The 27,656-nt window shown below is 32.5% G+C and overlaps 1 protein-coding gene across 4 annotated transcripts in view; it reads left to right on the forward strand.

Moving 5' to 3' along the window:
* LOC139497239 (uncharacterized) overlaps window positions 1-27,656 on the forward strand; it is a 167,197-nt gene extending 139,541 nt beyond the window's left edge. For all 4 annotated transcript variants that reach the window (XM_071285368.1, XM_071285370.1, XM_071285371.1 and 1 more), the window contains 4 exons: window positions 8,611-8,804; window positions 10,634-10,718; window positions 20,495-20,785; window positions 26,576-27,656. In XM_071285368.1, coding sequence (XP_071141469.1) covers window positions 8,611-8,804; window positions 10,634-10,718; window positions 20,495-20,785; window positions 26,576-26,799 — 794 coding nt within the window. In that variant the 3' untranslated portion in view covers window positions 26,800-27,656. The remainder of the gene's footprint in view (window positions 1-8,610; window positions 8,805-10,633; window positions 10,719-20,494; window positions 20,786-26,575) is intronic.

Raw genomic sequence — 27,656 nt, forward strand, 5'->3', positions numbered from 1 at the left:
GTAACTCATAACAATACAAAAACAGGTCCGCAATAAGTGGTGCACAGTTAGTCCCCATTGGAATTCCGATAATCTGACGATATGCGGAATCCCCAAAGCGAACAAAAATGTTATCTAGTAAAAATTCAAGGGCATATATAGTATCAAAGCATGTCCAATTAACATAGTTTTTTTGTTTATTGCTACTAAAAAATGACCTAAAAGAGTTTGAACATATATATTCACATTCTGATTTTTTGAATGCCCATTTAATAAGGTGTGTGAATTTTTTCTTAATGAGAATTTGAGGCCATGTGGTATACAGGGTAGAAAAATCAAAACTTTGAACAGATTCAAAATCACCAATACAAGCATGCAATTTATCAAGTACTTCAAACGAGTTCTTGACACTCCAAAAGTAATTTGTTCCACTATTTTCGAAGGCCTTATTTGAACAATTTATTATCAGGTTTTTGAATGTACCAAGTGTGCTGGTAAGAAGAATAGACAATTTAGTAGTTGAACAATGGCTTGAAGACGAAATAAATCTATATTTGTAAGGGGTTTTGTGTAGCTTCGGAAGCCAATACAAAGTTGGAACTTTCATTGTATTTGGCTCTGCTTGTAAAGTGGTGGCTAAAAGTTTATGTTTGTTACAGATTTCGTTTTCTGAAAATGGAGTCAGTTGGAATGTTGGTGAATTGGTGATTTCCTTTTCCAGAACCTCAATGTAAAATTTACGTCAAACAATAATAATATTATTAGCAACTTTATCGTCCGGGACAAAAACAAATTCCTTGGCTAGGTCTTTTAGTTTATGTTTGATACGAGAAATAGGTTTATTGTGGTTATTGTTAATAGTAAAATGTTCTTTAAAATGTTGAATACGTATATCAACTATCTTCATTACTGAATTAAAAAAAGAGTCCAAAGATTTTTTGTCAGCTTTTTCCCTTTTTATCCATTTCATACAGTAAGTATGGAGTGAGTCGTGCATGATATTACGACACTCATTCCAATTAATAATTGATGGGGGACAATATTTAGGTCCTTTACTGAGGAATGATTCTAACTCTTGATCTTGAACGATGTTAAGATCTCCTGTTACAACATGGGAAATGGGTCCATAAATATATTCGGAATTACTGCAATTACATGAAGTAGGTGTATTTTCACTGATATTAACATCTTTACACAATTGACTATAATTAAACACAAATTTCCAGGTAGATTTCTTATAAATATAACAAATAAGAGGTAGCTCAATATTGTCAAAATATCCAGGAATTAGTTCTTTAACAAAATGGTCGTTAAATATACCGGCAATATTTACAAAATCAAAGCCTTTATTGACATACTTAATTTTAATAAAATGTTTTTTATGATCTTCAGGGCGATCAATTTTGGGAAATAATTTAGAATAACAATATGCCATAATAATTTGAACAATTTCATACTTAGAACTGCTATATGAAATTGTGTTGCAATCCACCAAAATTTTATTTAACTTACTAACCGGTAACGAACAGAGTTTTGTTAACAGATAATGTCTGCCGTTGTTTTTTGAAATAGAAATTAGGTCCGAAATATTGGTATGATTGGCCCGAAATTTTCTTTGATTGCGATTTGTTCTACGACCGTGAGAACGTTTTTTACGAACAGTTTTAGAAACTATATCCAAAATGTTAACGGAATTGGTTCTAGATATATTACCAATTTTTGGCAAGCTCCTTTCCAAGTTTGGTAGAAATCCATTATAGTTTAAGAAAATTATTAAAATTTCCATTTCTATTTATATATCTATTTATGTTTATATTGCTTATATGACCATTGGAGGTCTCCGGAGGTCAACTCGATAGTTAATTAGATGACGTTAAGACTTAAATACACATAAACGAAGCTACATATTATCGAGCCAATGCCGTGTCAATTATTTATTTAAGACTTTTTATAATTTGGATACATGTTTTACATAGTTACTGGTATATATCAAATATGAGAATTTGAATCAAATCGGTGAACATGAATTTGACAGCTAGTGCCCCTTTAAGACAAGAATTGATATCTGGGAGGGGGTCTTGGCCCTAATCATTTAATAATTAGGGGTTGAAAAGGGGCCAAAACTATTGTTTTGGTTTGCAGGTAATAATTTAATTGAGGATATTAAAGTGTATCATTCTCTTTTAAATTTTAGCACATGGTTCCATATTGTTTCGACACATTTTTCAAATTGGTCCAAAATTTAACTTTGTTTGATTTCATCAAAAATTGAATTATTGGTCATGTTGGTGTTCTTGTGCAATCTAACAGTGTTTTTAATTTTTATTTCGGGCCCGTTTTTCAAACTGGTCCACATTAAGGTCCAAAGTAACCACATTTAAACTTAGTTTGATTTGAACAAAACACAATTTCTGGGATTCTGTTTAATGCTGAATCTTTAGCATATAATTAAATTTTTGATTTTGGGCACAGTTTCAAGTTGGTTGAAATTGATGTCCAAAATTAAAGTTGATTTGATTTTGACAGAAATTAAATATACAGGGTTCTTTGGTATGCTGAAATGAAGTGTGTCTTTAGATATTGGATTTTGAGTCATGTTATCAAATTTGTTCACTTTAAGGTCCAAAGTATCCAAAATTCAACTTTGTTGAATTCTTTGGGTTCTTTGATATGCTGATTATAAACCATATATTTAGAATTTGGATATTGGACCATAATTGGTCTTGTTGGTAAATGCCCATATTTGTCGAGCCTGCAATTTTTGACGGAGAAAGCTCAACATAGGGATAGTGATCCGGTGGCGGCCTTAACTAACTTCTTAAAAGCTTTATATTTTAGAAGGTGGAAGACCTGGAGGCTTCATATTTTGTGTTATGAAGTTTCCGACTGTCACATGTCAATTGTCCTTGACCTCATTTTCATGGTTCAGAGACTACTTGAAAAAGAGTTAAGATTTTTTGTAAGGTTAATTTCTCTCTTATTATGAGTAATAGGATAACTATATTTGGTATGTGCGTACCTTGCAAGGTCCTCATGCCCGTTAGACAGTTTTCACTTGACCTCGACTTCATTTCATGGATCAGTGAACAAGGTTTGGTGGTCAAGTCCATATCTAAGATACTATAAGCAATAGTCTTGTATATTTGGTGTATGGAAGGGTTGTAAGGTGTAAATGTCCAACTGGCAGGTTTCATCTGACCTAGACCTCATTTTCATGGTTCATTGGTTATAGTTAAGTTTTTATACGACCGCAAATTTTGAAAAAATTTTCGTCCTATATTGCTATCACGTTGGCGTCGTCGTCGTTGTCGTCGTCGTCGTCGTCCGAATACTTTTAGTTTTCGCACTCTAACTTTAGTTAAAGTGAATATAAATCTATAAAATTTTATCACAAGGTTTATGACCACAAAAGGAAGGTTGGTATTATTTTTGGGAGTTTTGGTCCCAACATTTTAGGAATTAGGGGCCAAAAAGGGCCCAAATAAGCATTTTCTTGGTTTTCGCACTATAACTTTAGTTTAAGTTAATGGAAATCTATGAAATTTTGACACAAGGTTTATGACCACAAAAGAAAGGTTGGGAGTGATTTTGGGAGTTTTGGTTTCAACAGTGTAGGAATTAGGGGCCAAAAAAGGGCCCAAATAAGCATTATTCTTGGTTTTCGCACAATAACTTTAGTTTAAGTAAATAGAAAATAATGAAATTTAAACACAATGTTTATGACCACAAAAGGAAGGTTGGTATTGATTTTGGGAGTTTAGGTCCCAACAGTTTAGGAATTAGGGGCCAAAAAGGGACCCAAATAAGCATTTTTCTTGGTTTTCGCACCATAACTTTAGTATAAGTAAATAGAAATATATGAAATTTAAACACAAGGTTTATGACCATAAAAGGAAGGTTGGTAATGATTTTGGGAGTTTTGGTCCCAACAGTTTAGGAATAAGGGGCCCAAAGGGTCCAAAATTAAACTTTGTTTGATTTCATCAAAATTGAATAATTGGGGTTCTTTGATATGCCGAATTTAACTGTGTATGTAGATTTTTAACTTTTGGTCCCGTTTTCAAATTGGTCTACATTAAGGTCCAAAGGGTCCAAAATTAAACTTCGTTTGATTTTAACAAAAAATTAATCGGTTGGGTTCTTTGATATGCTGAATCTAAAAATGTACTTAGATTCTTGATTATCGGCCCAGTTTTCAAGTTGGTCCAAATCGGGGTCCAAAATTAAACTTTGTTTGATTTCATCAAAAATTGAATAAATGGGGTTCTTTGATATGCCAAATCTAACTGTGTATGTAGATTCCTCATTTTTGGTCTTGTTTTCAAATTGGTCTACATTAAAGTCCAAAGGGTCCAAAATTAAACTTAGTTTGATTTTAACAAAAATTTAAATCTTGGGGTTCTTTGATATGCTGAATCCAAACATGTACTTAGATTTTTGATTATGGGCCCAGTTTTCAAGTTGGTCCAAATCAGGATCTAAAATTATTATATTAAGTTTTGTGCAATAGCAAGTCTTTTCAATTGCACAGTATTGCGCAATGGCAAGAAATATCTTATTGCAAAATATTGTGAAATAGCAATTTTGTTTTTAATTAGAGTTATCTTTCTTTGTCCAGAATAGTAAGCAAGAAATATCTAATTGTAAGAATTTTTTTTATTTGGAGTTACCTTTCTTTGTCCAGAATCAACTTAAATCTTTGTTATATATACAATATACAATGTATATTCACTTTTTACTACCAACTGATAAATTAAAATAATCTTTACCATTCAGTGATAACAAGCAGTTTTTTTACATCTTAATATTTTATGATGTATTTAAATGAGTAGTAATTGTTGCAAACTCCATTAGAAATTTTAATTGAGATTAGTTTTGGAATAAGGGAAAGAGGGATGTGATTAAAAAATTGGGTTCAATTTTCTCATTTGAAATTTCATAAATAAAAAGAAAATTTCTTCAAACATTTTTTTGAGAGGAATAATATTCAACAGCATAGTGAATTGCTCTAAGAGAAAACAAAAATTTTAATTTCATTAGAACACATTCATTCTGTGTCAGAAACCTATGCTGTGTCAACTATTTAATCACAATCCAAATTTAGAGCTGAATCCAGCTTGAATGTTGTGTCCATACTTGCCCCAACCATTCAGGGTTCAACCTCTGCGGTCGTATAAAGCTACGCCCTGCGGAGCATCTGGTTGTGATTTGGTCTATTTTTCTTATACTGTATGCAATAGGTATACTATATTTGGTGTATGGAATGACGGTAAGGTGTACATGTCCAAATGTCAGGTGTCATCTGACCTTGACCTCATTTTCATGGTTCAGTGGTCAAAGTTTAGTTTTTGTGTTTTGGTCTTTTTTCTAATACTATATGCAATAGGTTAACTATATTTGGTGTATGGAAATATTTCATGATGTACATGTCAGTCTCGCAGGTTTTATTCAACCTTGACCTCATTTTCATGGTTCATTACTCAGTGTTCAGTTTTTTTTTGTTTTGTCTGTTTTGCTTAAACTATAAGCAATTGGTCAACTATATAGTTGTAGTATGGAAGGATTGTAAGCTGTATATGTCTGTCTGGCAGGTATCATCTGATCTTGACCTCATTTTGGTGGTTCATTAGTCAATGTTAAGTTTTCATGGTTCAGTTTGTTTGTTAGATTCTATAAGCATAGGTCAACTATATGTAATGCATAGATTGATTGTAAGTTGTACATGTCTGCTTGGCATGGTTCATCTGACCTTGACCTCATTTTATTGTTCATTGGTCAACCATGAATGTTTATTTTGGGTTAATATAAAAAAAAAGATGTGGTATGATTGCCAATCAGACAACGATCCATAAAAGACCAAAATGACACAGACATTAACAACTATAGGTCACCGTACGACCTTCAACAATGAGCAAGCCCATACCGCATAGTCAGCTATAATAGGCCCCGATAAGACAATGTAAAACAATTCAAACGAGAAAACTAACGGCCTTATTTATGTAAAAAAATGAATGAAAAACAAATATATATGTAACACATAAACAAACGACAACCACTGAATTAATTAAGTCTGTTTCTTAGAAACTATAAGCAAAAGGTCAACTATATTTAGTGTATTGAATGATTGTAAAGTGGACATGTATTTCTCGTTTGGTTTATCTGACCTTGACCTCATTTTCGTGGATCATGTTAAGTTTATGTGACAGTTGTAGTAAAGCTTTATATTTAGGACTATCAACATAATATCAATGGTTAGTAAAGAAGGCGAAACATTTCAGCATGTCCACTCTTGTTAAATTATCTAAGTACTTAGATACTATGCTATATCAAATATTTAATCAGAATCTAAATTTAGAAATGTACTGTGCAATAGACCACTTTCGAGTTCATCCGTCACCGGCAAAAACTCCTCAATTATACACGCCTTTATGACGTCATTTACCAGATAGAGGGGCTCGCCTGTATCCCTGCACTATTTACGTTCATCAAGCGTCTTAGTGATCGTCTTTGTGCAGGATAAACTAGAAATAATGGTTGCTCTGTAGGTACTTACTGACATTTACCTAATGACAGCAGTGTTGATTGTCAATTCTGAGAATTCAATTTGCCGAATAATTCATACAATATAGAATTATAGTTTTCCAACCACTCGCTCAACATTGGAAGGAAGTGACGCCCCTAAACGCACAAATGACGATGATAAAGGCGCGTATAATTGACGAGTTTTTTCCGGTGACGGATGAACTCGAAAGTGGTCTATTACTCGAAATTTTTAGTTGAGTCATAGATGAAAATAAAACAGCATCACATCTAATTTTAGAGAAGAAATTATGTATAGATATACATGTACATGTAGTTTGAAATTTACTCTCCATTATGAGATATTTTGATTAATATTTAACATCTTAATAACCGTATAATAGAAATTGCATATTAAAAAGAATGAAGGAAAGTTTATAATGAATTCCAATCATTATTAGATAGTTTAAATGTAATTACAGATAAATTTTATAGATATTTATGCCCCTGCCGTAGCATTAAGTTTTTCCCTTGTCCGTTTGTACGTCCTTACGTCCCAAAATTGGTATCTGTTGTCAAACTTTAGTTTGCCGCATCCGAATGTTATACACAACGCTTAAATATTACTTCAAAACACAGATCAGGTTTAAGTTTGGGTGGCATCACCTTTACTTTTCTAGAGTTATGCCCCTTTACAAATGGAAAAAATTGCTGAATTTTTTGTTTCCGTTCTCTTACTTAATTTTGCCTCAACAAATGTTATGAAAATTATACACAATGCTAATTACCATAAAACTCAGATCTAGTAAGAATTTGGGCTAAGTCACCTATACCTTTCTTGAGTTATGTTTCTTTATAATGCTATATGCAATCATCTGTGTCTAATGAACACATTCCCAATTTATTGAACATTATATTAATGACAAATGATATTTTTTAAATTGGAAGGTGTTTGGAGGACATAGAAATACCAGGAGTCCGTCTGTTTTTCCGTCAGGTCTTATAAGCTCTCTCACGTGTAAAAATCTGGCCAGATTTTTATAATCATAATGGAAATTACATTGCATTAATGTTCTGAAGTCTTCATTTCTGTTAGATATTATCAAAAGTTTAAAAAAAAAAAAAGTTATTGCCTTTTGTACCTTAGCTTGAATAGATAAAATGTGGCACACAGGGAATATTGGAACTCTGTTCTCTCTTTTTCTTGAAGAATTTTGTGGTAGGTTTGTTTAATATTCTGTATAAACTAATTTTCTTAATGCTATACATAAATATTATTTTTTAGATGAATACAACTACTTTAAAACTAGCTTATATTGTCTATTAATAAACATGTATCTATATTTTTGATTTTGGGCCCAGTTTTAAAGTTGGTCCAAATAGGGATCCAAAATTAAACTTTGTTTGATTTCAACAAAAATTGAATATATAGGGTTCCTTGAAGTGCTGACTCTAACCGTGTTTTCATATTTTGTATTTTGGGCTCCGTGATCAAATTGGTCCACAATGATGTCCCAAGGGTCTTAAAATAAACTTTTATTAGATTTAATAATAAATTGAACTCTTGTGGTTCTTTGATATGCTGATCGTAACCATGTTTTTAGATTTTGGATATTGGACCATAAATGTCCAGTTTCAAATGTTTTACTCCTTTGACCAAATGTATTTTGCACAAACCTATGCTGTGTCAAATGTTCAATTACAATCCAAATTCAGAGCTATTTTAACCTTAAATGTTGTGTCCATACATGCCCCAACTGTTATGGGTTCGTCATCTGCGGTCGTATCAAGCTGCTCCCAGAGGTGTATTTTATTATAATGATTGTATGTATGATTTGCATGTCTGTCTTATGGGATTCAACTGATCTTGACCTCAAATTTTTGTTTAACAATCAATATAAATATCCATGATATATGGTGATTTTGGTTGTACCATGTGTAGCTGTGTAACCCAAATGGTTTCAATGCATTTCGTTTTATTTTTCCCACACTTCTCTAGCACGCCCAAAGAAGTTATTATACATTTTGATTAAATTTCTTTATCATGTTTATCCATTGATATCATGGTCTTTTTGCATTATTAATGTTGATCATGATTTGTAATTTTTCAAGGTTCTGATGTGGATTGCAAGAATCTCACACATTTCTTTAAAGAAGAACTAAAGTATCAGGTGGAATGTACAACAAGAGATATGACAAAGTTGGAGTTAATGAAGTATTTCCAAGAAATCGCCAGAACATACTTAACAGAGAAGTCAAAAGATTATCATTCCTTTATCTGTGTAATTATGAGTCATGGAAATGAGGTATTTAATTTGAATAATAAATAATTATCTCCATAGCTCCCATTGTACTATTTTGTCTTTTCGATACAGACATGATCCAATCAACGACAAAACAGATGTTTTTTTTCCAAATCTTATTGATAGCAATAATGGATATACGCCAATAAAAGACAGTTATCCATAGTCACAGCAAACCTAAAACAAGAAATGTAGTGCTGGTGTGAGCTTTTCTCCACCATTTTCAAATTGCCAACTGTAAATCTTTCCATTACCGTGTAACCTTATTCCAGCTGCACCAGTACCTGCATATAAATGCACCCAGATGATGTAATAGTTTAGGGCTTGAGTTTATCCTGATGAAGTGTTCTGTATACCAAGAACATGTTGTTGAACCAATGATTACTAATTGTAAATTTGAAGTCATTACTTTTATAGGTTGACAAACACATGATTTGGTTAGCAGCTATGTCACATCTGTGTCGCACTTGTCAAAACACAATCCCTTGAATGTTTTTGTTATGGTGAGATTGCTCATCTGCTGTGCAGCAACTGTCAATATAACTTTAAATTTTTCAACATTCAATACACATGCTACCTTACATGAGTACATCAATACATTGCATGCGTCAAAGAAGGTCCACCAGCACTTTTATTTATATGTTTTGTTATATACTATGGTGAATAACAAGAAGTTTTATAGGTCTATTTTTATACGTTTATGGGACTTATTATGGTATACCATTGTCCGTCTTTCCATTCATCTGTTCGTCGTCAACATGTCGGACAATAACTCAAAAACGCTTGAACCAATTCGCATGAAACTTTGGTGAATTGTTTATATCTATTGACGTGAGCTCCCTTTCATTTTTTTTAGAAATATTAGATTTCAAGTTTCCGAATTTTGAGGTTTTTTTTCATTAAAAAGTGGGGGATTTTCCAGTTTTCGGACAATAATTCAAAAACACTTTCACCAATTTGCAAGAAACTTTAGTGAATGTTAACATCTATTGACATGAGCTCCCTTTCGAGTTTTATAAATTTTAGATGTGACGTTGTCGAGTTATTGGGGTTTTATTCATGAACAAAGGTTGTTTTTTTTCCATATTTCGGGCAATTTAACTCAAAAATGCTTTCTGAAGTTTTCATGAAACTTTGGTGAATTGTTTATATCTATTGACGTAAGCTCCCTTTCAATTTTTTTTTAGATTTTACGTTTAAAAAAGGGGAGATTTTCCAGTTTTCGGACAATGCTTTGAGCAGTTATCATGAAACTTTGGTGACTGGTTTATATCTATTAAGATAACCTCCCTTTAGTTTTTCATGAATTTCTGATATGACATTCAGAAGTTATTATGTGATTTTATTCATAAAAAGGGGGGATTTTCCAGTTTTGGGACAATGCTTTGAGCAGTATCATGCGCTCATGGCGCAGCTGTTTATTATCAATTGTTTACAATATAAGTTCTTGCCACCAATCCCTAGCTGATGACCTAACAAATAGCAAATGGAAATGTCGTTATATTGTTTCATGATGCAGGATTAGCCAGTCTAGTAAACACAGTTTTCGTACCACACTCCCCCGTACATTTTGATACAAGAAATATCTTTACATGCAAGAAACAGATAACGGTCCACAACCATAAGAGTATAAACGGTTCACAACCATAAGCATATATTATTTTATTATGGTTGACAATGAATATTTTTCGTTAGAAGCAGAACTAGCTGGGATAGTGTAAACAATAGTTCATACAAGGAGATATTTACATTTTCACTGTTCTTTTAATGAAATTTTACTTTATATATATTTATTGATACATATTCCAATTTTTAAAAATAAAATATTTCAGGATGGAATTATTACAACAAATGGATTAATCACAGTGGAAGAAATAAAAAAGCCATTCAAAAACAAAAGTGGGGGCAAATTTAATGGTAAGTTTTAACCTCTATTTACAATGTAATTGAAAATGGTCATTTGCCATCATTCCTGTACATCAATGTGTCACCTGATCCTGGAATTGATTTTTGAAATCATAGCACAGTTGATACAAGCTTGTCATATGATGCTTACTTTTGAAAATGTCTTCAACCGTCTGCAGTCTATGAGATACTGAATGTTATCTATCCTATGTTAACTCAATTATATCTGGTGTTGTGATGTCTCAATTGGTTGATATACACCATTCATTGGCGGAAGTTTCTATGTCCTAACCAATAATTTGCCTCCATCATGTTTATTCATCTTAATTTCTGTTCTGCAGTTATAAATGCATTAGACGGTGTTCTAGATAGGATATCTATATTATGAACATGTACTTGCATAGTTGACTTTGACAACAGATTTTGCCATTAAGGTTATCAACATTTTGTGAATTTTCTATCTTCCTTATTGCAGTTGTGTAGCTTTTCGATTAATATTACAGTGACTTGACAGTTAGGGTTGCTATCCACCAATTGCAACTTATTCAAAATTCTGACCAAATTGCAATTTGTTTTATAAAATCAAACTGTTAAACTGGTCAGAAATTTGAACTAACTGCTGTAGAAAACCACAGTCAAGTAGAGGAAGTGCAAGGTGATAAAATAAAACATACTTACAATCCTATATGACTTTAACTCCACTTGTATGCTGTTATGACAAAATCAGTTTGTATAGGTATATTATAGTCATTTCCATGCTGAAGGAACTGTTGTGATTTTGCATTGCTATAAAAATGTCCAAACTAAGCTTTCATATAGTTTTTCTTTCTAAAAGTATTCTATATTTATAAGAATCAGACATTATGTGAATTAAAACATTTCATATTCAGTAAAATATGTGTAAAATTGCAATATGTTTGTAGGAAGTGTCCATTGGGAGATAATAATTTTTTCTTTCAAAAAGTCTTTATTCAAAAGAATAATATTTTAGGTTATCTCCCCATGGAAACTTATCAATAGCATATTGTTATTTCACACATTCATTTTTTACCGTATATATGATGTTTTATTTGAAATGATATCTGATTCGTATGAATATAGAATACTTTTAGAATGAAAAACTTTACGAAAGCTTAGTTTGGACATTTTTATAGCAATTCAAAAAAAATAAAAGTACCTTCAGCATGGAAATGAGTATAATATACCTATACAAACTGATGGACTAATTTGGTCACGACATCATTAAAGTGGAGTTAAAATTATATAGGATATAGAATAAAGATTATAAAAAAGTCTTATAGGATATAATAAAGATAAAAAAAGTCTTATAGGATATAATAAAGATAAAAAAAAAGTCTTATAGGATATAATAAAGATAAAATAAAAAGTCTTATAGGATATAATAAAGATTAAAAAAAAAGTCTTATAGGATATAATAAAGATAAAATAAAAAGTCTTATAGGATATAATAAAGATAAAATAAAAAGTCTTACAGGATATAATAAAGATTAAAAAAAAAGTCTTATAGGATATAATAAAGATAAAATAAAAAGTCTTATAGGATATAATAAAGATTAAAAAAAAAGTCTTATAGGATGTAATAAAGATAAAAAAAGTCTTATAGGATATAATAAAGATAAAAAAAAAGTCTTATAGGATATAATAAAGATAAAAAAAGTCTTATAGGATAAAATAAAGATAAAAAAAAAAGTCTTATGGCAGATTCCATATAAGAAAGTGAAACAACTCCCATAAGCATGTTAGGCAAAAATTATTAGCAATGAACTTCTGTTTTTGAATACATGCTTTACTAATAATGATAAAGACAATTTGACCCCAAAGAAAATTATGAGCATCATCCTTTTTAAATAAACGAGGCCTTAAATGTTATTTTCGGACATAAGATTTGACAGACTTTATTTTTTTCTGACATAAGATTTGACAGACTTTATTGTTTCTGACATAAGACTTGACAGACTTTATTTTTTCATACATAAGATTTGACAGACTTTATTTTTTCATACATAAGATTTGACAGACTTTATTTTTTCATACATAAGATTTGACAGACTTTATTTTTTCATACATAAGATTTGACAGACAAATTGAGTTTCTGACATAAGATTTTGACAGACTTGATTCTGACATAAGATTTTTCATACATAAGATATTTTGACAGACAATATATATTTATTTTTTTTGACTGACATTGGAAATCAAATCCTAGTTGAAAGTCATTTTTTTTATTAAACTCCTGGAAAATACTGCAGCCTAACATCTAACAAGGTTTCACCTCAGGTCATATAATTTTAACTTTTAGCACATTCAAATGTTTCAGACATAAGAAAACAAGTTTGACAGATCTTATGTAGGAAACATATAAGTTTAAACTATTGCTTCAATAAAGTTAAATGAAAGAATCAACATGTGTTTTTTCTTATGCACTTCATGATTTACAGTTTTAACTGTCATTAATTGGAACCAACAATGATTTTGAAAGATTTTACAGCGATGTTCCTCACATAAGATTTATTGACAGACACTGAGCTATAAAGCAAGATATTTGAAAGTGAAAACAATATATAACACAGAGGTTTTTGACTAAAAAAAGTAACAGATTTGGGAACAGGAATGTTGGAATAACCTGACTACACTATTAAATACCAGTATACAAGTGTCAACTTAAAGCATTGTGACACATAAACATTGTGTTAAAAAATGGGAGTTAATTCTGTCAAATTTTTTGCATTTTTTCAACTTGTATTAATCATTCCTACTTTAAACAGAAACAATCATATCCAAAAATTATTTTTATAATTTCATCTTACATCATTATTCATTAAAACATTCACAGATTATGTTTCAAATAACAGTAATTATTATTTTTATCTATTTATTCATTTTGACAGACATTTCCATTTCTTACATGGAATCTGCCTTATAGGATATAATAAAGATAAAAAAAAAGTCTTATAGGATATAATAAAGATAAAAAAAAAAGTCTTATAGGATATAATAAAGATAAAAAAAAAAAAGTCTTATAGGATATAATAAAGATAAAAAAAAAAGTCTTATAGGATATAATAAAGATAAAAAAAAAAAAGTCTTATAGGATAAAATAAAGATAATAAAAAAAGTCTTATAGGATATAATAAAGATAAAAAAAAAGTCTTATAGGATATAATAAAGATAAAAAAAAGTCTTATAGGATTGTAAGTATGTTTTATTTAATCACCTTGCACTTTCACATTTTGGCTGAACAATTTGTTCAATATTCTGACCAGTTGAACAATTTGGTTTAATAAAACAAATTGCAATTTGGTCAAAATTGTGAATGAGATGCAATTGCTGGATAGCAACAATAACTGTCAAGTCACTGTAAACAAGGTCAAAATTTACAATAAAATCTTATTTACCTGTGCTTCTCCAAATGGTATTCATGAGCAAGTATCGAATGTGGTAAGATTACATTGAATAAACTAGAAAAACACTCAGACAACAAATGGCAGTTAAGTCTGCCCAAACAATTTTGATCAAAACATTTGACAAATACGACCAAAGTGAACATTAAGATAGAAGTGCAAGCGTGTATTGTATCAAACTAATTCAATTATTTTCATATAATGTGATTATGTCAATATACTTTAGGAACAACGAAAAACATTGACAGAGGCCGTTTTATTTTCAAACAATCAATTAAAATTTAACAGATAATTATGGTTTAACCTACGTCCTTTCAGACGCCCTTTTTAGGTACACATTTAATTTTATTTTTTTGTCAACGTTACTTCCTTAGATACTAAGTATGTTCATCACATTACACATGTTACATGACAAGTAACAACTTTATCAAAGTGTTGTACAAAATGTATCACGAATGGTTACATGTATGAGGAGTAAAACTGGTTGGAATAGTATTACTAGTGACAAGTTTCATTGAAGTATTGTATAATGAATGATCCATCTATGATTAGTGAAACTGGTTGGGATAATGTGAACGACCTTCCATACAACTCAATTTGACAATTAATGTCTCAAGTTATGTTTTGATTTCTGTTTAGGACTTGGTATTTTAAAAGCTTTGGTCTTAGGTGCTTGTTATGTGTATACTTCTTTTTAGCTCACCTGGCCAAAAGGCCAAGTAAGCTTTTCTCATCACTTGGCGTCCAGCGTCCGTCGTCGTCGTCCTGCATCCGTCGTCGTTAACTTTTACAAAAATATTCTCCTCTGAAACTACTGGGCCAAATTAAACCAAACTTGGCCACAATCATCATTGATGTATCTAGTTTAAAATTTGTGTTTTTTTACGCGGCCAACCAACCAAGATGGCCGCCATGGCTAAAAATAGAACATAGGGGTAAAATGCAGTTTTTGGCTTATAACTCAAAAACCAAAGCATAAAGAGCAAATCTGACAGGGGTAAAATTGTTTATCTGGTCAAGATCTATCTGCCCTGAAATTTTTAGATGAATCAGACAACCCATTGTTGGGTTGCTGCTCCTAAATTGGTAATTTTAAGGAAATTTTACTGTTTTTGGTTATTATCTTGAATATTATTATAGATGGAGTTAAACTGTAAACAGCAATAATGTTCAGCAAAGTAAGATTTACAAATAAGTCAACTAACCAAAATGGTCAGTTGACCCCTTTAGGAATAATTGCCCTTTATAGTCAATTTTTTACCTTTTTAGCTCACCTGACCTGAAAGGTCAAGTGAGCTTTTCTCATCACTTGGCGTCCGTCGTCCGTTGTCTGTAAACTTTTACAAAAATCTTCTCCTCTGAAACTACTGGGCCAAATTTAACCAAACTTAGCCACAATCATCATTGGGGTATCTTGTTTATAAATTGTGTCTGGTGACTCGGCATACCAACCAAGATGGCCGCCACAGCTAAAAATAGAACATAAGGATAAAATGCAGTTTTTGGCTTATAACTCAAAAAACCAAATAATTTAGAGCAAATCTGACATCGATAAAATTGTTTATCTGGTCAAGATCTATCTGCACATAAATTTTCAGATGAATCGGACAACCTATTGTTAGGTTGCTGCCCCTGAATTGGTAATTTTAAGGAAATTTTGCTGTTTTGGGTTATTATCTTGAAAATTATTGTAGGTAGAGATAAACTGTAAACAGCATTAATGTTCAGCAAAGTAAGAACTTCAAATAAGTCACATGACCAAAATGGTCAATTGAACCCCTAAGGAGTTATTGCCCTTTATAGTAAATTTTTAACCATTTTTCATAAATCTTAGTAATCTTTTAGGAAAATCTTCTCCTCTGAAACCACTTGGCCAAATTTAACAAAACTTGGCCCCAATCAGTATTGAGGTATCTAGTTTCAAAATTGTGTCTAGTGACCAGGCATACCAACCAAGATGGCCGCCACCGCCACGGCTAAAAATAGAACATAGGGGGTAAATGCAGTTTTTGGCTTATAACTCAAAAACCAAAGCATTTAGAGCAAATCTGACAGGAAGTGAATTGGTTTATCAGGTGAAGATCTAACTGCCCTAGAATTTTCAGATGAATCAGATAACCGGTTGCTAGGTTGCTGCCCCTGAATTGGTAATTTTAAGGAAATTTTGGCGTTTTTTGTTATTCTCTTGAATATTATTATAGATAGAGATAAATTGTAAACAGCAATAATGTACAGCAAAGTAAGACCTAAAAATAAGTCAGCATGACCAAAATGGTCCCTAAGGAGTTATTGCCCTTTATAGTCAATTTTTATTAATTTTCATAAAATTTGTAAATTTTCACTAACATTTTCCACTGAAGCTATTGGGCCAAGTTCATTATAGATAGAGATAATTGTAAGCAGGAAGAAAGTTTAGTAAAGTAAGATCTACAAACACATCCCCATCACCAAAACACAATTTTGTCATTAATCCATCTGTGTCCTTTGTTTAATGTTTACATAGACCAAGGTGAGCGACACAGGCTCTTTGGAGCCCCTAGTTTCGTAAATCTCCATGATCTTTTACAAAAATCTTCTCCTCTGAAACTACCAGGCCAAATTAATCCAAATTTGGCCACAATCATCATTGATGTATCTAGTTTAAAATTTGTGTTTGTTTACCCGGCCAACCAACCAAGATGGCCGCAATGGCTAAAAATAGAACATAGGGGTAAAATGCAGTTTTTGGCTTATAACTCAAAAACCAAAGCATTTAGAGCATATCTGACTTGGGGTAAAATTGTTTATCTGGTCAAGATCTATCTGCCCTGAAATTTTTAGATGAATCAGACAACCCATTGTAGGGTTGCTGCCCCTAAATTGGTAATTTTAAGGAAATTTTACTTTTTTTGGTTATTATCTTGAATATTATTATAGATGGAGTTAAACTGTAAACAGCAATAATGTTCAGCAAAGTAAGATTTACAAATAAGTCAACATAACCAAAATGGTCAGTTGACCCCTTTAGGTGTTATTGCCCTTTATAGTCAATTTTTAATCTTTTTTCATAAATCTCCATGATCTTTTACAAAAATCTTCTCCTCTGAAACTACTGGGCCAAATTAATCCAAACTTGGCCAAAATCATCATTGATGTATCTAGTTTAAAAATTGTGTTTTTTGACCTAGCCAACCAACCAAGATGGCCGCCACGGCTAAAAATAGAACATGGAGGTTAAATGCTGTTTTTGGTTATTACTCAAAAACCAAAGCATTTAGAGCAAATCTGACAATGGTTAAAATTGTTTATCTGGTCAAGATCTATCTGCCCTGTAATTTTAAGATGAATGGAACAACCCGTTGTTGGGTTGCTGCCCCTGAATTGGTAATTTTAAGGAAATTTTGCTGTTTTTGGATATTATCTTGAATATATTATGGATAGAGATAAATTGTAAACAGCAAAAATGTTCAGCAAAGTAAGATTTACAAATAAGTCAACATGACCAAAATGGTCAGTTGACCCCTTTAGGAGTTATTGCCCTTTATAGTCAATTTTTAACCATTTTTCGTAAATCTCCCTGATCTTTTACAAAAATCTTCTCCTCTGAAACTACAGGGCCAAATTAATCCAAACTTGGCCACAATCATCATTGATGTATCTTGTTTAAAAAATTGTGTTTTTTTATCCGACCAACCAACCAAGATGGCCGCCACGGCTAAAAATAGAACATGGAGGTTAAATGCAGTTTTTGGTTATTACTCAAAAACCAAAGCATTTAGAGCAAATCTGACAATGGTTAAAATTGTTTATCTGGTCAAGATCTATCTGCCCTGTAATTTTAAGATGAATGGAACAACCCGTTGTTGGGTTGCTGCCCCTGAATTGGTAATTTTAAGGAAATTTTGCTGTTTTTGGATATTATCTTGAATATATTATGGATAGAGATAAATTGTAAACAGCAAAAATGTTCAGCAAAGTAAGATTTACAAATAAGTCAACATGACCAAAATGGTCAGTTGACCCCTTTAGGAGTTATTGCCCTTTATAGTCAATTTTTAACCATTTTTCGTAAATCTCCCTGATCTTTTACAAAAATCTTCTCCTCTGAAACTACAGGGCCAAATTAATCCAAACTTGGCCACAATCATCATTGATGTATCTTGTTTAAAAAATTGTGTTTTTTTATCCGACCAACCAACCAAGATGGCCGCCACGGCTAAAAATAGAACATGGAGGTTAAATGCAGTTTTTGGTTATTACTCAAAAACCAAAGCATTTAGAGCAAATCTGACAATGGTTAAAATTGTTTATCTGGTCAAGATCTATCTGCCCTGTAATTTTAAGATGAATGGAACAACCCGTTGTTGGGTTGCTGCCCCTGAATTGGTAATTTTAAGGAAATTTTGCTGTTTTTGGATATTATCTTGAATATATTATGGATAGAGATAAATTGTAAACAGCAAAAATGTTCAGCAAAGTAAGATTTACAAATAAGTCAACATGACCAAAATGGTCAGTTGACCCCTTTAGGAGTTATTGCCCTTTATAGTCAATTTTTAACCATTTTTCGTAAATCTCCCTGATCTTTTACAAAAATCTTCTCCTCTGAAACTACAGGGCCAAATTAATCCAAACTTGGCCACAATCATCATTGATGTATCTAGTTTAAAAAATTGTGTTTTTTTATCCGACCAACCAACCAAGATGGCCGCCACGGCTAAAAATAGAACATGGAGGTTAAATGCAGTTTTTGGTTATTACTCAAAAACCAAAGCATTTAGAGCAAATCTGACAATGGTTAAAATTGTTTATCTGGTCAAGATCTATCTGCCCTGTAATTTTAAGATGAATGGAACAACCTGTTGTTGGGTTGCTGCCCCTGAATTGGTAATTTTAAGGAAATTTTGCTGTTTTTGGATATTATCTTGAATATATTATGGATAGAGATAAATTGTAAACAGCAAAAATGTTCAGCAAAGTAAGATTTACAAATAAGTCAACATGACCAAAATGGTCAGTTGACCCCTTTAGGAGTTATTGCCCTTTATAGTCAATTTTTAACCATTTTTCGTAAATCTCCCTGATCTTTTACAAAAATCTTCTCCTCTGAAACTACAGGGCCAAATTAATCCAAACTTGGCCACAATCATCATTGATGTATCTTGTTTAAAAAATTGTGTTTTTTTATCCGACCAACCAACCAAGATGGCCGCCACGGCTAAAAATAGAACATGGAGGTTAAATGCAGTTTTTGGTTATTACTCAAAAACCAAAGCATTTAGAGCAAATCTGACAATGGTTAAAATTGTTTATCTGGTCAAGATCTATCTGCCCTGTAATTTTAAGATGAATGGAACAACCCGTTGTTGGGTTGCTGCCCCTGAATTGGTAATTTTAAGGAAATTTTGCTGTTTTTGGATATTATCTTGAATATATTATGGATAGAGATAAATTGTAAACAGCAAAAATGTTCAGCAAAGTAAGATTTACAAATAAGTCAACATGACCAAAATGGTCAGTTGACCCCTTTAGGAGTTATTGCCCTTTATAGTCAATTTTTAACCATTTTTCGTAAATCTCCCTGATCTTTTACAAAAATCTTCTCCTCTGAAACTACAGGGCCAAATTAATCCAAACTTGGCCACAATCATCATTGATGTATCTAGTTTAAAAAATTGTGTTTTTTTATCCGACCAACCAACCAAGATGGCCGCCACGGCTAAAAATAGAACATGGAGGTTAAATGCAGTTTTTGGTTATTACTCAAAAACCAAAGCATTTAGAGCAAATCTGACAATGAGTAAAATTGTTTATCTGGTCAAGATCTATCTGCCCTGAATTTTGTAGATAATCGGACAACTCGTTGTTAGGTTGCTGCCCCTAAATTGGTAATTTAAAGGAAATTTTGCTGTTTTTGGTTATTATCTTGAATATTATTATAGATAGAGATAAACTGTAAACAGCAATAATGTACAGCAATTTAAGACTAAAAAATAAGTCAAAATGACCAAAATGGTCAATTGACCCCCTAAAAAGTTATTGTCTTTCAATTTTTAACAATTTTCATAAAATTTGTAAATTTTTACTAACATTTTTTACTGAAACTACACGGACAAGTTCATTATAGATAGAGATAATTGTAAGCAGCAAGAATGTTCAGTAAAGTAAGATGTACAAACACATCACAATCACCTAAACACAATTTTGTCATGAACTGTCTGCTTCCTTTGTTTAATTCACATATACCAAGGTGAGCGACACAGGCTCTTTAGAGCCTCTAGTTTAATTTCTTTCTGTCTGTTCAATTTTTGCTTTTGTTTGCTGTTCTTCAGATTTACTTCTGGACATAGGTGGTAAAGTATTATTAACTTTTAAATTTAATTTCAGGTAAACCAAAACTATTTCTCATTCAAGCCTGTCGTGGAGGAGAAAAGCAGGAAAAGGTTGTGGTGTCTGATTGTTTTGGAACTAAAATCCATACTGGTCATGTTGGAAGGTGTGATGAATTTCCTGGAAACAGGCAAAGAAGAAGTTCTGTTGAGACCTCTGTTATTAAACCAGGAATTCTAGATCAGCCATCTGCCTCATCAGAAGTTTTCTATACTGATGCTCATAGTTTTTCTTCAAAAAATGTTCCAACAGATGCTGACATTATAGTAGCATATGCATCAACACCAGGTAAACTATCTTTAATATTTTGTTTATTTTTAAGTTGACTTAAAATCTTCTATATTTTGATCTAGAGTTATCTGCCCAGTTTTAGCTTCAAGGCTACTATCTCTTGATACAGTGATCTGCTCACTTTTAGTTTCAAGGTTACCATCTGTTCATAAAGTGGTCTGTCCACTTTATCTTCAAGGCTACCATCTGTTGATACAGTGATCTGCCCACTTTTAACTTCCAGGCTACTATCTCTTGATACAGTGATCTGCTCACTTTTAGTTTCAAGGTTACCATCTGTTCATAAAGTGGTCTGTCCACTTTATCTTCAAGGCTAGCATCTGTTGATACAGTGATCTGCCCACTTTTAACTTCCAGGCTACTATCTCTTGATACAGTGATCTGCTCACTTTTAGTTTCAAGGTTACCATCTGTTGATAAAGTGGTATGTCCACTTTATCTTCAAGGCTACCATCTGTTGATACAGTGATCTGCCCAGTTTTAACTTCAAAGTTACCATCTATTAACACAGTGATCTGCCCAGTTTCAGCTTCAATGTTAACATCCGTTGATAGAGTGGTCTGCCCACTTTAACTTCTAGGCTACTATCCGTTGATAGAGTGATCTGACCAATTTTAAATTCAATGCAACCATCTGTTTATATAGTGGTCTGCTCACTGTTATCCTCAAGGCTATCATCTGTTCATCTAGTGATAAAGAGGCATGCTCACTTTTAACTTCCAGGCTAACATCTGTAAACAGAGATGTAGATATAAGAAAATGTGTTATGAGTGCCAATGAGACAACTCTCCATCAGTCACAATTTATAAAAGAAAACCATTATAGTTCAAAGTACGGTCTTCAACACGGATCCTTGGCTCACACTGAACAGCAAGCTATAAAGGGCCCCAAAAATTACTAGTGTAAAACCATTCAAACGGGAAAAGCAACGGTCTAATCTATATAAAAAACGAAATACATTTATCTACCACATCAACAAACGACAACTATTGAACATCAGATTCCTGACTTGGGACAGGTGCAAACAATTGCAGCAGGTTTAAACGTTTTAATGGTACCAAATTATCTCCCTTATCTGAAACAATAGTGTAACATCACATCATAGAAATACACACTATAAAATGTCATTTGAAATGGCTTAACTCAATCAAAAGACATATTAACACAAGTGCTAATTTTTAACTCCAAGGTTACGTCTGTTGATAGAGTGATATGCCTAATTCTAAATTCGAGGCAACCATCTGTTTATAAAGTGGTCTACTTACTTTTAACCTCATGGCTATAAGCTGTACATTTGTTGATAAAGTAGCCTGTTCACTTTTAACTTCAAGGCTACTATCTGTTGATAAAGTGATCTGCTCACTTTCAACTTCAAACTTCCCATCTGTTGGTAGAGTGGTCTGCTCACATTTAACTTCTATGCTACCACTTGTTGACAGAGTGATCTGCCCAGTTTTAACTTCTAGGCTTCCATCTGTTGAAAGAGTGATCTGCCCAGTTTTAGCTTCAAGGCTACCATCTGTTGATAGAGGGGTCTGCCCACTTTAACTTCTAGGCTACCATCTGTTGATAGAGTGATCTACTCACTTTAACTTCAAGGCTACCCTCTGTTGATAGAGTGATCTACCAAATTTTAACTTCAATGCAATCCTCTGTTGATAGAGTGATCTACCAAATTTTAACTTCAATGCTATCATCTGTTGATAGAGTGATCTGCTCATTTTTAACTTCTAGGCTACCATCTATTGATACAGTGATGCCCTCTTTTTGCTCCAAGGCTACACTCTGTTGATAAAGTGGTCTGCCCACTTTTCACTTCTAGGCTACCATCTGTTGAAAGAGTGATCTGCTTACTTTTAACTTCTAGGCTACCATCTGTTGATAGAGTTATCTGCCCAGTTTTTACTTCCAGGCTACCATCTGTTGATAAAGTTGTCTGCTCGCTTTTAACTTCGATGTTACCATCTGTTTATAAAGTTGTCTGCTCACTTTTAACTTCAAGGCTAACATCTGTTAATAGAATGGTCTGCCCACTTTAACTTCAATGTTACCATCTGTTGATGTAGTGATCTGCCCAGTTTTAGCTTCAAGGTTACCATCTGTTGATAGAATGGTCTGCCCACTTTTAACTTCAAGATTACCATCTGTTGATAGAGTGGTCTGCTCACTTTTAGCTTCAAGGCTACCATCTGTTGTTACAGTGATCTGCCAATATTAGCTTCTAGACTACACTCTGTTAATTCAGTGATATGCTCTCTGATAACCTCTAGACTATAAGACTTATGGTGTTTAATTTTAACATTATGTAAGATGCTCTAGCGGAGTTAACAATTTGTCTTATCATTTCATAAAAAATTTAAAAAAAACAGTTTGCAAATGATCGTTGTCTAGGGCATTCTGGGTAAAAACTAATTTGTAATTTTTTGTTCATTCTACCCGTTAGCTGGGTATAGACTCTTTTTAACTACTGGACGGTATGAACATAAATGATGTTTTCATTGATATGTGGACTTTTTTTATCATATTTTGCAATATTGAAGGTAAGACTTAGTAAAAAAACATTTTTTTTTTCAAAAGTGCAGTGTTTCAATGCTGATCTTTGTCTTTGTTATTCTTCAAGATATTTGTTGATCAGTGCATGCTTTAGGATAATCATGATAATGTCAAAACATTCCTTAGGTTATTGCCAAACGCTCAAATGGAATTATATCAGATCTGGGATATAATACCCACATTGGAAATATTTGTTTTGTGAAATATACTATAAATTTTACAGAGGACATTAAAAGGTGTAATTGAATAATTAAATACACAAATACAAAATATTTTGAAAGTTAATGTGATTTTTGTCGACCCTGCGACTTTTGTCGCGGAAAGCTCGAAATAGGGATAGTGATCCGGCGGCGAGGGCATTAAATAGCTTCTAAAAGCTTTATATTTTAGAAGGTGGAAGACCTGGATACTGCATACTTTGTATATAAATGCCTTATGTTCCAAATGGTGAAGTTGAAATCATCCCTTCTTAAATTTTACGGACGCCATCACGAGTTGGTTGACCGTTATGGAATAACCGTTTCACAAATGATATCGGATATGTTCCTTACGTCGTAACTACAATCCCCTTCCCTTTCATGAATTTGACCTACCGAATTAGACTATTTACCGGATTTGTAATCACATAAGCAACACGACGGGTGCCGCATGTGGAGCAGGATTTGCTTACCCTTCCGGAGCACCTGAGATCACCCCTAGTTTTTGGTGGGGTTCGTGTTGTTTATTCTTTAGTTTTCTATGTTGTGTCATGTGTACTATTGTTTTTCTGTTTGTCTTTTTCATTTTTAGCCATGGCGTTGTCAGTTTGTTTTAGATTTACGAGTTTGACTGTCCCTTTGGTATCTTTCGTTCCTCTTTTATGTTACAAAGTTACCGTCTGTCACATGTATATTGTCCTTGACCACATTTTCATAGTTCAGTGACTACTTGGAAAAAAGATTTCTTATAATGTTAATTTCTCTTTTATTATGAGTAATAGGATAACTATATTTGGTATGTTCGTACATTACAAGGTCATCATCTTCCGTCAGACAGTTTTCATTTGACCTTGACCTCATTTCATGGATCAGTGAACAAGGTTAAGTTTTAGTGGTCAAGTCCGTATCTCAGATACTATATGCAGTAGATCTAGTATAGTTGGTGTATGGAAGGGTTGTAAGGTGTAAATGTCCAACTGCAAGTGTCATCTGACCTTGACTCCATTTTCATGGTTCAGTGGTTATAGTTATGTTTTGGGGTTTTGGTCAGGTTTTTCTAATACTGTATGCAATAGGTGTACTATAGAATGTATTTGGTGTATGAATTGATTGTAAAGTATATATATCCAACTACCAGGTGTCATATGACTTTGACCTCATTTTCATGGTTCAATTTTCAAAGTTAAGTTTTTGTTGAGTTTTGTTCTTTTTTTCTAATACTATATGCAATGCATGAGGCAACTATATTTGGTGTATGGACATTATTTATTATGTACATGTCAGTCTGACAGGTTTTATTCGACCTTGTCCTCATTTTCACGTTTCCCAACTTACTGTTGAGCTTTTGTGTTTTGGTCTGGTTTCTTAAACTATATAATAATATAAATAATAATAAACTATAAGCAATAGGTCTAGTATATTTGGTGTAGGGAAGGATTGTAAGCTGTTAATATCTGTCTGGCAGGTATCATCTGACCTTGACCTTATTTTGGTGGGGTTCATTGTTCAATGTTAAGTTTTCATGGTTACGTTTGTTTCTTGTATATACTATACGCAATAGGTCAACTATATTTAATGCATGTATAGAATTGTAAGGTGTACATTTCTGCCTTCCATGGTTCATCTGACTTTGAACTTTTATCATGGTTTATTGGTCAATCATGAATGTTAAGTTTACTTGGTTAATTCTGTTTCTTAGAAACTATAAGCAATAGGTCAACTAGATATAGTAGGGATGTCAACTCGGTGAAGTTTTATTAATCGAGTACTTGTTTGATTTACTGAGTGATACTCAAGTATTCGCTCGGTAAAATATTTACAAAATGGAAACACAAAACTATACCCATGTTACCTATTGTTGGTTGTTCGTTGTCTAATGGACGTAAAACTCTATATCATTATTAGATACATAAACGAAGGACCAGATTAAACAGCCCCAGAAATTGTATATCATAATTAGCTCATTTACTACATGCACTAATTATATAAACTGACAGTTATCTGATCAATTAATTAATAAACATCTATACAAAATTGTAAACTCAAACAACAGTATTTGTGAATTGTACAAAAACACATTAAGTGATCAACAAAGGTGTTATAATAATGACTTACTAAAGGCTTTAACCATTCTCTGGGGGTCGACACAGTGTTGAAAGAATTATTTTTTATTTACGTTTTTATTTAGAAATATTATCTTTTCAACTTTTCTGGGACGAGTCGATTTCTCGACTTTGTAACGTAACTAACAGTATTGCTGATAAAAAAATATTTGTTCTGATGATACAGAGGTGGTGGAATTCCTAAGACACGATTAGCTAAAAGTGTAAGCATTGGAAATGTCCTCTTCTTCATAGCTAGCTACCTCTGTTCGAGGGAATTTTAAATGACAATTAAACGCAAACTTTCGAATTTTAATATTGAATAATATTTAATTTCACAGGAGGCACTCTTGATAGAAAATATCTTCATTAATCCGGCAACAACATTCTAACAGAAACTGATTAGTCGAGTATCATTATGGTATTCGATACTTGGTACTACCAAGCGATAATGGAGTACTCGTTGACATCCCAAATATATAGTGTAGTGAATGATTTTAAGGTGTACCTGTATTTCTCGTTTGATTTATCTGACCTTGACCTCATTTTCTTGGATCATGTTAATTTTATGTGATAGTTTTAGTTGAGCTTGATACTAAGGACTATAAACATAATTATAAGCAATGGTAAGTAAAGAAGGCAAGACATTTCAACATGTTCACTCTTGTCTGAGTTACAATTTTGCAAATTGTTTCGGTAGATATTACTGACTCAATAAGCAGATTTTGCATGCATCATTTATTTCTATTCCGGTGGGAAATACTTCATTTATGTAAGGTGATACATGTTCACTTCCATAGTATTTGTTTGATGCAGTCTTCTAAGTCAGTATGAATGATCTATTTTCACTATAACAAATTAAAATTCCATCATCTAACAAAATATTGGAACAACTAGTTAATTATAAAAGTTACAGTTTTTCTTTTAAATTACAGGATATGTATCAATTCGAAATGAATATAAAGGAGCATTTTTCATAAGAGCTTTCTTGTCTGTTGCCAAGAGTAAATACAATGAAGAACATATCGAGGAGATATTAAGAAATGTGAGAAATGAATTAGCTACGAATCCAGAATATGCACCACAATATGGAAAACTTGCAGGAAAATGTCAGATGGGACAAGTAGAGACTACATCTACGAAGAAATTTTTCTTGTAATAACAGTTCAATAAAACTTATTTGGGGGGGGGGGGGGGGGGGGGGGGGAATTGTTATCAACCATTTATGACCAGTATGATGAATTAAGTATATATTTTCCAAGTTCAAGGATTTATGCAACTGATTTAAAGTCCTCATTTTTTTATGAATAAATAAAACCTTTTTGTTTATTCATCAAACATTGAAAATATCGTCTCAAATTTATTCATAAGGTCTAGTTTTATTTTATTTCCTTTCGCCATTAGTGGTGTTATTATGAAAAAACAAACTTTTGTGAGCGATAGTTCATTTATTTGTTTTGTTTTGCATTAAATGTTCTTTTGTTAGTCCGTCTGTCCGTTCGTCCATCTGTCCCGCTTCAGGTTAAAGCTTTTAATCAAGGTAGTTATTGATGAAGTTGAAGTCCAATCAACTTGAAACTTAGTACACATGTTCCCTATTATATGATCTCTCTAATTTTAATGCCAAGTAAGAGTTTAGACCCCAATTTCACAGTCCAGTGAACATGGAAATGATAGTGCGAGTTGGGGATCCGTGTACTATGGACACATTCTTGTTTTGAAATCTTTTTTATATACAGTATTTTCATCATTAAAGAATTAAAGAATTAATCATTATTGTTGATACATGTTTTTGCTTTGTATTGAATTTTTCATTAACAAATGAATGAGACGTTCAGATCATAGCACACTCATTTTTATCATTGTATAGATAATAGACTACTTTCGAGTTATGTCCTTCACTTCAAACGTTCTTCAATTATGCTTGCCTTTATAATGTCATTTACCAGATAGAGGAAACCGCCTGTATCCCTGCACTATCAAGTTCTCCAAGCATCTTTGGGATTGTCTTTATGC

The sequence above is a fragment of the Mytilus edulis genome, chromosome 12 (genome assembly GCF_963676685.1).
Source record: "Mytilus edulis chromosome 12, xbMytEdul2.2, whole genome shotgun sequence".
NCBI classification, from domain to species: domain Eukaryota; kingdom Metazoa; phylum Mollusca; class Bivalvia; order Mytilida; family Mytilidae; genus Mytilus; species Mytilus edulis.